Below are 11,727 nucleotides of genomic sequence, written 5' to 3'. Positions count from 1 at the left end.
AACACTGGCTGCTGACTCACTTTGCTGCCTTCTAAAGAGTTTGCAAGCCCTGGGCTTCATATCCATGCATTCTGAATCCCAGCTCCCTCCCCTCAGCAAAAAAAAAGCTCCCAAAGAACCGCCCAGAACTCAGCACATGAAAGCCAAGACTCCTCTAGAATCCAACGGAGCCCAAGCAAAGGAAACTGAAGGACAACCTGCCTAGAATGAAGCCTGCAGGAGGACTAGGTGACTTGGTAGCCTTCTCTGGCCTCCTGCCAGCAAGCAGCCTTGCTTCTCTTTGCATTTTAATGCCGAGGGAGCAAGGGAGCCTCTGCCATTGCCAACTAGAGCCCCTGGATACAATGGGAAGGCAGAGAGGGAGGGGGCGGCGGCCCTTGGCATAAGAGAGCCAGTCCTCCTTCTCACTGTTCCAAATCCAGTACGTGTAGGGGGAGGGGTAAATGAGCTTTTCCCCAGAGAAGACATCCTTTCCCACCAACACTCTGCTAGCCGCCAGGCTTCAAGCCACTACATTAGCCAAAGGTAGAGAGGGAAGGTCAGTCAAGCCAGCTCCCAGCCCCCAGCCCACCCAGAACCCTGAGCTTTAGCGCTAAGCTGACTACAACGTGCTAGCCAGCCCTCTCCAGCTGGTGGTATAGTAACAGCATCTTTTGCATATGTTCATCTTTCAAAAGCCTGTGACCCTAACATACACTCCTCAAATGATTCTGGGGAAGAGACTTTAGATGCCTTGGGGACAAGGCAGCAGGAATGACTCAAGTCTCAGCATGCCCTGAATGAGCATCTCCTGCCTGGGGTGACAAGGGGAAGGAGAGGGCTGCTAGTGTCACCCAGAATCCACAAGGCCCATGGGGACCCCTGATCCAGAAACAGGACGACTTGCTGCCCAGAGTTCAGGAAGTAGCTTACACCTCTGTCTCTTCTAGATGCACCTTGCAGAAGTGGAAGCAGGATCCCAAGAGGGAAGGGAGGCTGATGAATCAAGGCTGTCCTCTCAGGGAGCTTGAGACCAGATGCTAGACTTCCTCACACACACACAGCCCCCCCCCCCCGCCTTCCCAGGGGGCTGGCTGGGCCCCTTCTCCTCACTGCCAAGTTGCAAAGTTGTGTGGTCACCTCCCCCCAGCTTCCCGCCTGCCCATGCCCTCAGCCCTCGCCTCCCTGAGCCAGGACAAAGGCCCAGCAGTGACTGAGAGGGGAACAGGAGGAGGGACAGAGGGATGGGGAAGGCTGCACAAAGGAATTCCTCACCCCGAGCCCCCTGACCGGCAGCAAGTAAAGAAGCAGATCTGCTCTCCCTCCCCCTTCCTCCCTCCCATCTTCCCACCAGGGCTGGGCACTGGCCATAGAGCCACTGCAGGACCCGCATAGTCTCCTGTAGGTGGCAACAGTGCCACCTGTTTGACCGGTGGGGCTGAGCCAAGGACTGAAGAGGGAGGAGGCAGACAACTCGGAGAGGAGCTGAGAAGCAGTGCAGAGCAGAGAGCAGAGCAGAGCTGCCGCTGAGAAAAGGTGTGAGGGCTCGGGAAGGCTGGGGGGCTACAGGTGGGAGCAGCAGGGATTGGGCCCAGGGATTAAGCAGCACCCTTGCTCAGCTCCCCTGATTGGGGTTTGCAGTCTCCTCAGATGCTGACCCCATCCTCCAGTCATCTCCTGGAGGGAGGTGGGACTCTGGCAGGCAGTGTCTAGGGTGCAGGGGCAGGACCTGAGGGGAGGCAGGAGGTGCGGATGGAGCCCAGGGCAGGCTACTACAACCCAGTCCCCGATGGGAAGAGGCAGGGGCCTCCATTTGGGATGGCTTTTTCCTGGGAGCGGAGAGGTTTCCTTCCTCTAGCCCTTCCCCCAGCTCCAGCCCCCCACTCCTCCATGCCCTACCCCAACCCTCCTATCCCAAGGCAAGCATAGGGTAAGAAGGGCAGTTTCAGGAGCAGCTACACCCTCCCTCCTTTCAGGGCCCGGCCACTGCGCACCTCCCTAAAACTCCACAGCCTCAGGGGAGCCCAGATGGCAAGGGTTTGTGTCCCTTAGACCACACAAACTTTGGGTGTATCCAGGGGCTCCTTTACACATTCAAAATCATCTAGAAACCCATTCGTACTGACAGCCACTAGTGCACACACATGTACAAATGCTGACACAAATTACACACCCTCTCGGTTAGAATCACAGTCACACACCCAACCTAATTTGGGGATCAGCAAGCCAGCTCGGTCTTAGCCTGACCCAGAAGTGCAAGGTACAGGGATCCTCTGCCCCAAGACAGCCACATCCCCCACTCACACCTTTGCCCTGTATTTGTTGCACTTTCACCAAAGTGACCTCAGAGGGTGGGGCCCTTGAAAGGGGGAAGGCGGAGACTGGGTTCCTGGCTGGGGTTGGGGGACGACTGGGCAGGAAGGGACAGCACTGGAGTGAGAGGGCTTGGGTTTTCCAGGTGTGTGCTGGCAGGAAAAGGGTTCCTTCAGAAGGCTGGGAGTGACCCTTCTGAAGGCTGGCAGTGACCCAGACGGCCTGTTCCCCTCAAGTCTTCCTCTTACGGGCAGTGGCCCCTGCCCCCTGCCCCCTGGGAGGTGGAGACAGAGATCTTTCAGTCAGGGCTTCGTGATGTGTGCAGTCTCTGTATCCATAGCAACTGGCCAATTAGCTGGGCCTCCCTTAGCCTCAGGTCAGAACTGGAACCTCTGCTTCAGGTTACTCCTGGTTCCTGGGGTGGAAGGCTTTCCAACAGAGGGCTGCCTGAAGCTCGGCCAGATCTGCCTCAACTTGCTGAACTCGGTTTGCCCCACCCGGGGCAGTTTCTCCTAAGTCCCCACCCTGGGTAAGCACTCAATCCCCAGAGCTGGATGCTGTTAAATGGGGAGGAGTTGGAGAGAGTGGGTGTGAATCCTCTCTGCAAAGAGGCTGGACCTCCTGGATGTCCCACTGACTTTCCAGGTATCCAGATTAAAGGGAAAGAGACCCCGGAGATTGTCCCCCTTTGCTCACCTCCTCATCCAATCTGGCACTTGAGGCCTGCCCTGTGACCTCTGTTGCTGAGCAGCGGCCCAGGCCTCTGCTCCTCTCCTGGGCTTCTTAGATACACTGGGAGGGAGGCTGGGATCTGTCTCCTGCCAGGGTCCCTGATGGCCAAGTGTCCCTTCCCCCAGGCCCTCACCATGGCCAAGTCCCCCGGCTGCTGCTCCGTCTGGGCCCGCTGCCTCCACTGCCTGTATAGCTGCCACTGGAGGAAATGCCCCAAAGAGAGGATGCCAACCAGCAAGGTGGAGTAGGGATGGGGGGCCAGAAGTCCGAGGCAGAGGCCTCTTAGGAGGGATAAGGAGGCCAAGTGTGCTCAGAGGCAGCTGGGGGGAAGGGGCTTTCTCTCCCCAGGAAGAAAATCTCCCTCAAATATGAAAAGAGCAGCCTGCAGAGCAGAGCAGCCCAACGCCTGGCAGGAAGCCCCCTTGAGCTGCCATTTGTTGGGGACTCTGAGCTGGAAGTGGGGATCGGCTATGAGCTTCTCTCCTGCCCCTTTGCAGTGCGACTGCATCTGGTTTGGTCTGCTCTTCCTCACCTTCCTCCTCTCCCTGGGCTGGCTGTACATCGGGCTCATCCTTCTCAATGACCTGCACAACTTCAACGAGTGTGTCATGGACCCCCTCTTCCTCAGCATACACGTCAACCTACTCCGAACCCTGGGACACCTGGGTGCTCAGTCATCCCCAGCCCTGCCCAGCTCTCCTGCTACCTAACCACCTTAGAAAATCCCTCCCCGAAGTCTCCCCAACCCTTGGAGCCCCCCCCCCTCCCGCCCCACGAAGAGTTTCCTCTCACTCCTTTCTAGTCCTCTTTCTGAATCCACCCATCCCAACTCCCCTCAGGCCACTATTAACACCCCTTCCCCCACTCGGACACTTCCCTCTCCCCTCCCACAGATTCCTGTTCAACCACTGGGGACACTGGATGGACTGGTCCCTGGCATTCCTGCTGGTCATCTCTCTACTGGTCACATATGCATCCCTGCTATTGGTGGGCCTAACCCCCACCCCGGCCCTTCCTTCCTGCTCAGCTCTACCCACCTGGCCACTGAGGGGAGGGTGGGAGGGAGGTGTCAGACTGGAAAACCCCACCTTAGTAACCCCTCTTTGCACCTCATTACTCCCACCACCCTCTGCCCCCAGCTCCTGGCCCTGCTCCTGCGGCTCTGTGGCCAGCCTCTGCGTCTGCACAGCGTCCACAAGGTAGAGTGCGGATGGGACCGAGCGGGAGAGGGGGCCACTGGGCCCAGCACTTGGCCAGCTATTTGCCAAGGACTTCATTATTCTATCCCCAGGCTTGAGCTCAGGACCTGAGGCCCAGCAAATATTTGTTGAGTGAAAGAAGGAAAGTGGATGAGTCAGGAGAAGGGAATGGTCTTGTTTTCTTAGTGAGGGGGCAGCCCAGGTAGCCATAAGCCCAGGCTGACACAGAAGGTCCCATTCATCCCTGGTCCCCCAGGTGCTGCTACTCTTTATTATGCTTCTTGTGGCCGCTGGCCTTGTGGGACTGGACATCCAATGGCAGCAGGAGTGGCGTAGCTTACGTCTGTCACTGCAGGTGAGTGGCTGGTCTCCAGTGCCTAAGTGGGGGCCTCGGCCTACGGCCAACCCCAGGACATATCTTGCTCCCTGGTCCCCTACAAGTGCAAGTAGCTCTGAATTCCAAAAGTCAGGTCCTAGGAGGAGAAGGGGAGGGGCACTAGGAAGAAGAGCCCTCCTCACCAGCTCTTGTCCACAGGCCACAGCCCCATTCCTTCATATCGGAGCAGTTGCTGGCATCACCCTTCTGGCCTGGCCTGTGGCTGATACCTTCTACCGTATCCACCGAAGAGGTGCCAACTCCACTCCCCCACACGCCCTCCCTGGCCATCAATGCTGCTGCCTGCCGCTGCCCAGTTTCCTGCAACTGCACTCTGTTTTCTGCCCCCAGGGCTCACCCGTTGTCCTTTCTCCATAGCCTGCCCCCTACTCCCCGCAGGTCCCAAGATTCTGCTACTGTTCTTATTTTTTGGAATTGCCCTGGCCAGCTACCTGGCCCCCCTGTGCATCTCCTCACCCTGTATCATGGAACCCAGAGACTTACCTCCCAAGCCGGGGCTGGTGGGACACCGAGGGGCCCCCATGGTAAGTGCTGGGCAGAATGCTGGCAGGGCGGGGAGGGTCTGCTCCTCCAGGCTGTAGCGGCCAGGCCTGTGGGTCCCCAGGCTCCTATCCTTCCCTGCTACCTCCTTACCAAGTCCCTTTCCCAGCTGGCCCCCGAGAACACCCTGATGTCCCTGCGGAAGACGGCTGAATGTGGAGCTGCTGTGTTCGAGACCGACGTGATGGTCAGGTGAGGGAAGCTGGGGGACTGAGGGACGCAGCAGGGGAGCTCTGGAAACGATGACCAGCCCCAGAGCTTGGCCCTCTGACACCCCTTGTGCCCTCAGCTCCGACGGTATCCCCTTCCTCATGCATGACGAGCACCTGAGTAGGACCACAGATGTGGCCTCTGTGTTCCCAACCCGAATCACCACCCACAGCAGTGACTTCTCCTGGGCAGAACTGAAGAGACTCAATGCTGGGGCCTGGTTCCTAGAGGTGAGGAGGTCAGCCTCTGGGAAGAGGCAGCCATCCGCAGGAGCACTCAGGGCAGAGTTCATTCATTGATAAGTATTTGCTGAGCCCTGTGCTGGGCAACAGGTATACAGTCTCTGCTCTCAAGTCACTCCCTCCTGGTAAAGAAGAGAGTCTAGGCAACAGGCTATCAGAATATGAAAGCTAGAGTGATAACAGTATCTTTACTGGGTAAAGAGGAGAGAGAGAGGAGTCACTGTTTGGCAGGTTGGCTGTGGGAGAGGATCAGGAGCGGTTTCACAGGAGAAGATCCCTGAGCAGCACATGGAATGCGAGTGGTTTTTAAGATGGGCAAGGCAGGGAACAGGAATTCTAGTCAGAGGGAAGAGCATGTGTAAAGCCCAAAAGGATGATGAAGTGTTTCTAGGGAACAAAACGTGGCTCAGTGGAACTGGGAGAGAAAATTCCTGGAAGGAGTAGGTGGTGAGACTGGCTAGCGGAGCAGAGGTCTCGGAGGGCTTCGCATGCCAGGCCAAAAGGCGTGGGCCTCAATCCTGCAGGTGATGGAAAATAGCTGAAAGGATACTTTATCGTTTCAGTTCTTCTTTTTCTGATTACAAAATACATGTTCCTTGAAAAAAAAAAAAAAAAAAGGTAAAACATCAGAGAAATAACCTAGAAATTGATGTCTCCCATAATCGAACTCCTCTGAGATATTCACTGTCAACAGTGGGTACATATTCTATATATACATACGTATATACACACACACACACACATATATATGTATACACGCACATATATACTTCCCATTTTGCACAAATAGGATCACTTAATGTATTCTTCGGCAACTTGATTTCTTTTTTTTTCATTTAACTCTGTATATGATGATATATCAGAATGATTAAGAGCAAAGCATCTGAGTTTGAATCCTGGCTTCACCACTTACTAGCTGTGAGCCTGGGCAACATTCATTAGTCTCTCTGTGCTTCATTTTCCTCATCTGTAAAATTAGAATAATAACAGTACCTACCTTGTACACTTCCTGGCACATAGTAAATAATGTGTTAGATAGCTCGCTTTTTCCATGTCAGTAATTAGAGGGTAAGGTCATTAGTTGATTACAAGGGGAGAAGAGGAGAGTGGCAGAGGTTCAGAATAGCTATTTGAAGGAATGGGGAGGGAGCAAATCAAGAACAAGTAAAAGGATGGCTAAGTGATACTACAAGCAAAAAATAGGACTACAGTGCCAACAGTCCACATGGTGTGCTCTGTCTCCAATTCGAGGGGTGGAGGAGGCAGACAATGGTAGAATTGAATCAGAGTTTAGAATTTGTAGGGCAGGTGGGGCAGGAAAGGAGTTGAGGGTGCTGTGGAAAATTAGTTTAAGCTGTGGACGAACCATGGGTAGGGATGTAGGTGCGGTCAGAAAGGGACTGATGCACTGGGAGGAAAGCAAGGGGTCAAGATCCCAGAGGTCTCTGTGAGACCAAAGAGAAAGTGTAGCAGGAGAGAGGAAGTTAGGAAACTGGGAGAGTAGGAGGTTGGGGTCAGAGTAAGGTGATAGAAGGTCTGGAAAAGACCACAGTGTGAAGAAATACAGACCCTGGCTCAGAGGTGGGCAGAAGCTGGACACAAGTAGGGGAAATGAGTGAAGATGGTGAGGATGGGAGATGGCCTGGAGGCTTCTTCTGGTCTTGAAATAATTTTCCTATTCTTATAGAGGCGACCCTTCTGGGGGGCCAAGCAGCTGTCAGGCACTGATCGGAAAGAGGCTGAGAATCAGACAGTGCCAACCTTGGAAGAACTACTGAAGGAAGCTGCCGTCCTCAACCTTTCCATCATGTTTGACCTGCGCCGCCCCCCGCCAAACCATACATACCATGATACTTTTGTGAACCAGACATTGGAGACTGTGCTGAGTGCAAGGGTGCCCCAAGACATGGTGATACTGCCAGGACCCCAAGTGCCCCTTCTTGCTCCTCCCCCCACCACCTTTCGTGGGATAATTTTGAGGCTGGCCCCTGCCCCAGGGCCCTACCTCAGCTCATATACCCCATTCTGTGGTCAAACCTCTCTGCCCCTTCCCCTGCCCTTGGAATCCTCAGGCCTTCCCCAACTTCATGCCCATCCTCCGTTAACCACAGGTCCTTTGGCTACCAGACGAAGATCGGGCTAAAGTACAACAACGAGCACCCAAAATGCGCCAGATATATGGACAGCAGGGAGGCAACAGAAGTGAGAGGCCCCAGTACCTCAACCTCCCCTATCAAGACCTGCCACTGTTGGATATCAAGTGAGTGCCAGAGGAAAGGAGCTGAGGGTATCACATGAGGCTTAATGGTGGGGAAGAGCCTATGCAGAGAGGGCAAATGCCATTCATTCATTTACTCATACAACAAGTATTTATCAAACACTTGCTATGTATAAAGCACTATTTATTGCAGGCTTTGGGTGTACTAGTGAAAAAGACACACCATAAACCACTGAACAAAATATATGCATATTGGATAGTGATAAGTGATATGAAGACAATAAAATGGGGAGATGTAGTAGAGCAGTTGGGGTTGGGGAGTGAGGGGCTAGGGAGGGGCCACGTTAGGAGGAGTGGTTCAAGAATTGGTGTCTGGGCTGAGACCAGACGGGTCACAAGGAGCTAACGATGAGAAGAGCTGCAGAAGAGCAGAAACAGCGCCACTGAGCAAGGGGAAGGCAAGGCTGGAGAGGTAGGCAGGGGCCAAATTGGGTAGGACCTTGTAGGCTACGAGAAGGATTTTAGCTTTCATTCTACATCAAAGAGGTAAGCGTAAGAGAAGAAGAATCCAGGAGACAGAGGCTAGAGAGTATCAGCTGTGAGCTGGGCCCCAGAAGCTGACCCAGCCAGTAAACATGATGGACTTCAAAACATGTGGTTGCCAAAGTCTCTTATAAAGTCCTTGTGGTCAAATAGAAAAAATGTGGACTAAATGATAGCTCAGTTATCGTAAGCATTTCAAGGACATTTCACCAAGCTGTCACCATGGAGGAAGACATGACATCGGGTTTGGTCCTTACCTTAGTCTTGTCCTGGTCAACAATGACTGCCGATCATCTTTCCAAAAGACATGAATTGGTAATGAATACACTGACAATGAAATCGAGGCCCTGAAAGGTCTAAGCACTCTAAGATGATGGGCCAAATGTACCAAGATGAAATGCAACAGGGATAGATATAAAGACCTATGTTTGGGGCCTAGAAGAAGCTCAAATGCACAAAGACAAGAGAGGAGACACTGGCATCAGCAGGAATGTGTGTGAGAAAGACCAGGGCTTTGACTGAACACTATGCATAATAAGTCACCAGTGGCATGAAACATTGCCAAAAACTAACCTGACCCTGCGCTGCCTTCATACAGGCAGGGTACCCAGAAGGCAGGAGTTTTGCTCTATTCAAAGCTGGTCCAAGCCCACCTGGGATATGTTCAGATGCACCCCCCCATACTTCCAAAGGGACTCCAAATGATAAATTGGGGTAAGACCAGATTAGAGAGGTTTGTGTGGTGAAAGGAATGATAAGCCAGGTCCTAAGAGTAATAGTTAAAGGAACTGGGGCTGTTGGGTGTGGAGAAGAGAAGACTCAGGGGGGTGTGGTCACTGTTCCTCAGACCTCTGAAGGGCTGTCATAGCACAAAGAGGAGAGACACATTCATGTGGCCCCAGACAGCAAAGCTAGGACCCATAGTTGGAATCCACTAAGAGAGAGAGTTTAGCTATGCAAAGAACATCACTTTTGGTCAGGGGCTGCTATGCAAAGGTAGAACTGATAACTCCTTGGCAATGGCACTGTAGATTCAAGCACAGGCGGGGGCTGCCTCCCATGCCTCGTGCCCCACAATTCTGTTTCTTTCCCGCTTTCACAGGGCACTGCACCAGGATAATGTCTCAGTGAACCTATTTGTAGTGAACAAGCCCTGGCTCTTCTCCCTACTCTGGTGTGCAGGGGTGGATTCGGTCACCACCAACGACTGCCAGCTGCTGCAGCAGATGCACTACCCTGTCTGGCTTATTGTAAGGGCTCTGGGACTGTCACCCTTCTTCCTCTTTTCCCATTCCTGCTTTTTCTTAACCCCATCCTTCTTTTCCTCACTTATTTCCCCCCACATACTACCTTTGGGGCGCTGGCCACTGACAGGGACCTTTTCCTCTTCCCATAGCCCCCTCAGACCTACCTTATGATGTGGATCGTTACTGATTGTGTCTCTACCCTGCTGCTTTTGTGGACTTTTCTGCTCCAAGGGTGAGTGCTTTGTGCCTTGCCTTTCTGGGTCTTTATTCTCCCCAGGGTCCTGGTGATGAGGCTGATTCAGACTCATAGATGCTGCCTGGGGCTTGGGGTTTGGTCTGTTTGGTTCCTCTGAGATTCTTAGACCCTTGCTTATATAGTTATGCGCCACATAACAACGTTTCGGTCAACAATGGTGGTCCTATAAGATTAGTACCATAAAGGTAGGTGTGTAGTAGGCTATACCACCTAGGTTTGTGCGAGTACACTCTATGATGTTCGCACAATGACAAAATCGCCTAATAACGCATTTCTCAGAACATATTCCCATCGATAAGCAACATCTGATTGTACCCCAAATTGGCTTGAACCTGGGAAAGGCAGTTTGAGGGAACCTGGGGTTAAAATGTTGTGCTTGAAGCTGGCTGAACTCACAGAGGGAAGCTTTTCTCCCTACAGGAGATGTGCTAAGGAGAAAGAGAGAACTGGTAAGAACTTTCTCCCCTCACCTCATTTTTCTCCTCTTCTAGCCTTCCCCTTGCTCACTCCCTATATGCCCTCCCCACCCCCAGGCTTAGAAACAGCAGTGCTGCTGACCAGGATCAACAATTTCTTAATGGAGTGATGCTCTTCCCAGGAGCCCCACCAGCAGGAGTCTCAGGCCTGTCTGCATTGGCCAATGGCAAAGAAGGGAGAATGGCTGAAGTGGAACGTTAGCATGTTTGGGGTGGGGTAAATTTTGCCAACAGGAGTTTTTGAACTATGAGGGCACCCAGATGGTAAGCATGCCCCAAGTTTGCGTGGAATCTGCTCCCCTTGGGGTTTTGACCTGAGATGGTTGGGAAGACAGTGAGTCATGAGAAGTTTCTCCCAAAATGAAACTAGAACAGAGGAAGTGAAAAGGAGATTGCCAAGATAATGTTTCAGACCTGTGCACGCGTGTTCTTGTGTAGAAGGAACAGGGTGTGTCAGGGACGGGAGAGCTTGGAACAGTGGCTGAAGGAGATGACAAAACGGCCTTTCCTGGAGAACTGTAAGATGACGGAGACACCAACCCTCCTCCCTTCACTGTCTCGCCTGATCCCTGCAATTTAGCTGCTTTCCTGCCTAGAGGCTGGGGGCTAAAGCCCATCTAGCCATGTAATTCTGTGCCCACAGGTAGCTTCTTGCTGTGCACAGCCTTTTCTTCAAGACGGGTTGATTCCTGTATCTTGTCTGTTAATCTGTTAATCAATGAATTTAATTCCCATTTGGTCACAGTCTAATCTTTTCAGCGCTGGGGCTGGGCGGAGGATGCACCTTCTATCTAGCGTCGTATGTGACATGACATTGAGGGGTCCTCACCGGGAGATTCGTGGGTTGGAAGGGGGAGGAGGACCACCTGGGGTTATGAAGGGCTGCAAAGGAGAGGCAGGAGAGCAGCCGCCACCGGGGTCATTCTGGGTGGCTGAGGCGCGCCGTGCAGAGTTGCGTTGTAGCGCCATCTTGTGGTCACCTGCCCCAAGAAGAGGGCCGCGTCGGTCGTCAGCATGACGTATTTGCTGAATGCCACCTGTTTCCTGTGCCGGTTGGGGACTTGTGTCCTTGACTCCGGACCCTGAGGGCATGGTCCGATTTCTACAAGTTTTCGCTTCTCTGGGCTGTGCGCAGGGTCTGGTTTCCGGGCCCGCCTTCCCCTGGAGAAGCAGGTTCCCCAGTGTATTTGCTGCTCGTGAGTTCCTGGGCTAAACGGTTAAGATGACCAATGTGGGGCTAGCCTAGGATGGGGAGACTGGTAGAAGCGGGGCGGGGGGGGGGGGGGGGGGGGGGGGGGGAGGGGCAAAAAGGGGGGGGGGGGGGGGGTGGGGGGGGGCCTCGCCTGTCCCCCCCCCCACCCATATTCGGCCCCGG

At 53.5% G+C, this 11,727-nt stretch overlaps 2 protein-coding genes and 1 long non-coding RNA gene across 6 annotated transcripts in view; 2 read left to right on the top strand and 1 right to left on the bottom strand.

Moving 5' to 3' along the window:
* Positions 1 to 242, top strand: part of KIF4A (kinesin family member 4A) — a 123,517-nt gene extending 123,275 nt beyond the window's left edge. The window contains exon 32 of the transcript XR_006890378.1: positions 97 to 242. The gene's annotated coding sequence lies outside the window, so the exon portion shown is untranslated. The remainder of the gene's footprint in view (positions 1 to 96) is intronic.
* A 1,156-nt stretch (positions 243 to 1,398) lies between these two features.
* GDPD2 (glycerophosphodiester phosphodiesterase domain containing 2) lies at positions 1,399 to 11,091 on the top strand. 4 transcript variants are annotated; one of them, XM_046673828.1, is made up of 17 exons: positions 1,399 to 1,515; positions 2,694 to 2,821; positions 3,150 to 3,263; positions 3,522 to 3,625; positions 3,918 to 4,011; positions 4,164 to 4,223; positions 4,480 to 4,578; positions 4,759 to 4,852; positions 4,999 to 5,144; positions 5,270 to 5,352; positions 5,450 to 5,600; positions 7,300 to 7,521; positions 7,724 to 7,872; positions 9,476 to 9,623; positions 9,770 to 9,852; positions 10,297 to 10,325; positions 10,410 to 11,091. In XM_046673828.1, exons 3-17 carry the CDS (start codon positions 3,159 to 3,161, stop codon positions 10,460 to 10,462), a joined length of 1,620 nt encoding a protein of 539 aa, XP_046529784.1. In that variant the 5' UTR covers positions 1,399 to 1,515; positions 2,694 to 2,821; positions 3,150 to 3,158; the 3' UTR covers positions 10,463 to 11,091. The 4 variants fall into 4 exon arrangements, with proteins under 4 accessions (XP_046529784.1, XP_046529782.1, XP_046529785.1 ...); XM_046673826.1 differs by having other exon boundaries at positions 4,978 to 5,144; XM_046673829.1 differs by lacking the exon at positions 3,150 to 3,263 and having other exon boundaries at positions 4,978 to 5,144.
* Positions 5,782 to 11,727, bottom strand: part of LOC124245979 (uncharacterized) — a 7,080-nt gene continuing 1,134 nt past the window's right edge. The window contains exon 2 of the long non-coding RNA XR_006890367.1: positions 5,782 to 6,207. This is a non-coding gene — a long non-coding RNA (uncharacterized LOC124245979). The remainder of the gene's footprint in view (positions 6,208 to 11,727) is intronic.

This window comes from Equus quagga, chromosome 10, assembly GCF_021613505.1.
Source record: "Equus quagga isolate Etosha38 chromosome 10, UCLA_HA_Equagga_1.0, whole genome shotgun sequence".
NCBI lineage: Eukaryota > Metazoa > Chordata > Mammalia > Perissodactyla > Equidae > Equus > Equus quagga.
This window is presented reverse-complemented; position numbering and strand designations above follow the sequence as displayed.

Excerpts from the sequence above, each read along its gene's own strand:
- GDPD2 (XM_046673826.1), top strand. The coding sequence starts at position 3,159 with ATGGCCAAGTCCCCCGGCTGCTGCTCCGTCTGGGCCCGCTGCCTCCAC. Across the intron at positions 5,145-5,269 it reads GACACCGAGGGGCCCCCATG|CTGGCCCCCGAGAACACCCT; the intron begins GTAAGTGCTGGG and ends TCCCTTTCCCAG. Across the intron at positions 10,326-10,409 it reads TAAGGAGAAAGAGAGAACTG|GCTTAGAAACAGCAGTGCTG; the intron begins GTAAGAACTTTC and ends CCCCACCCCCAG.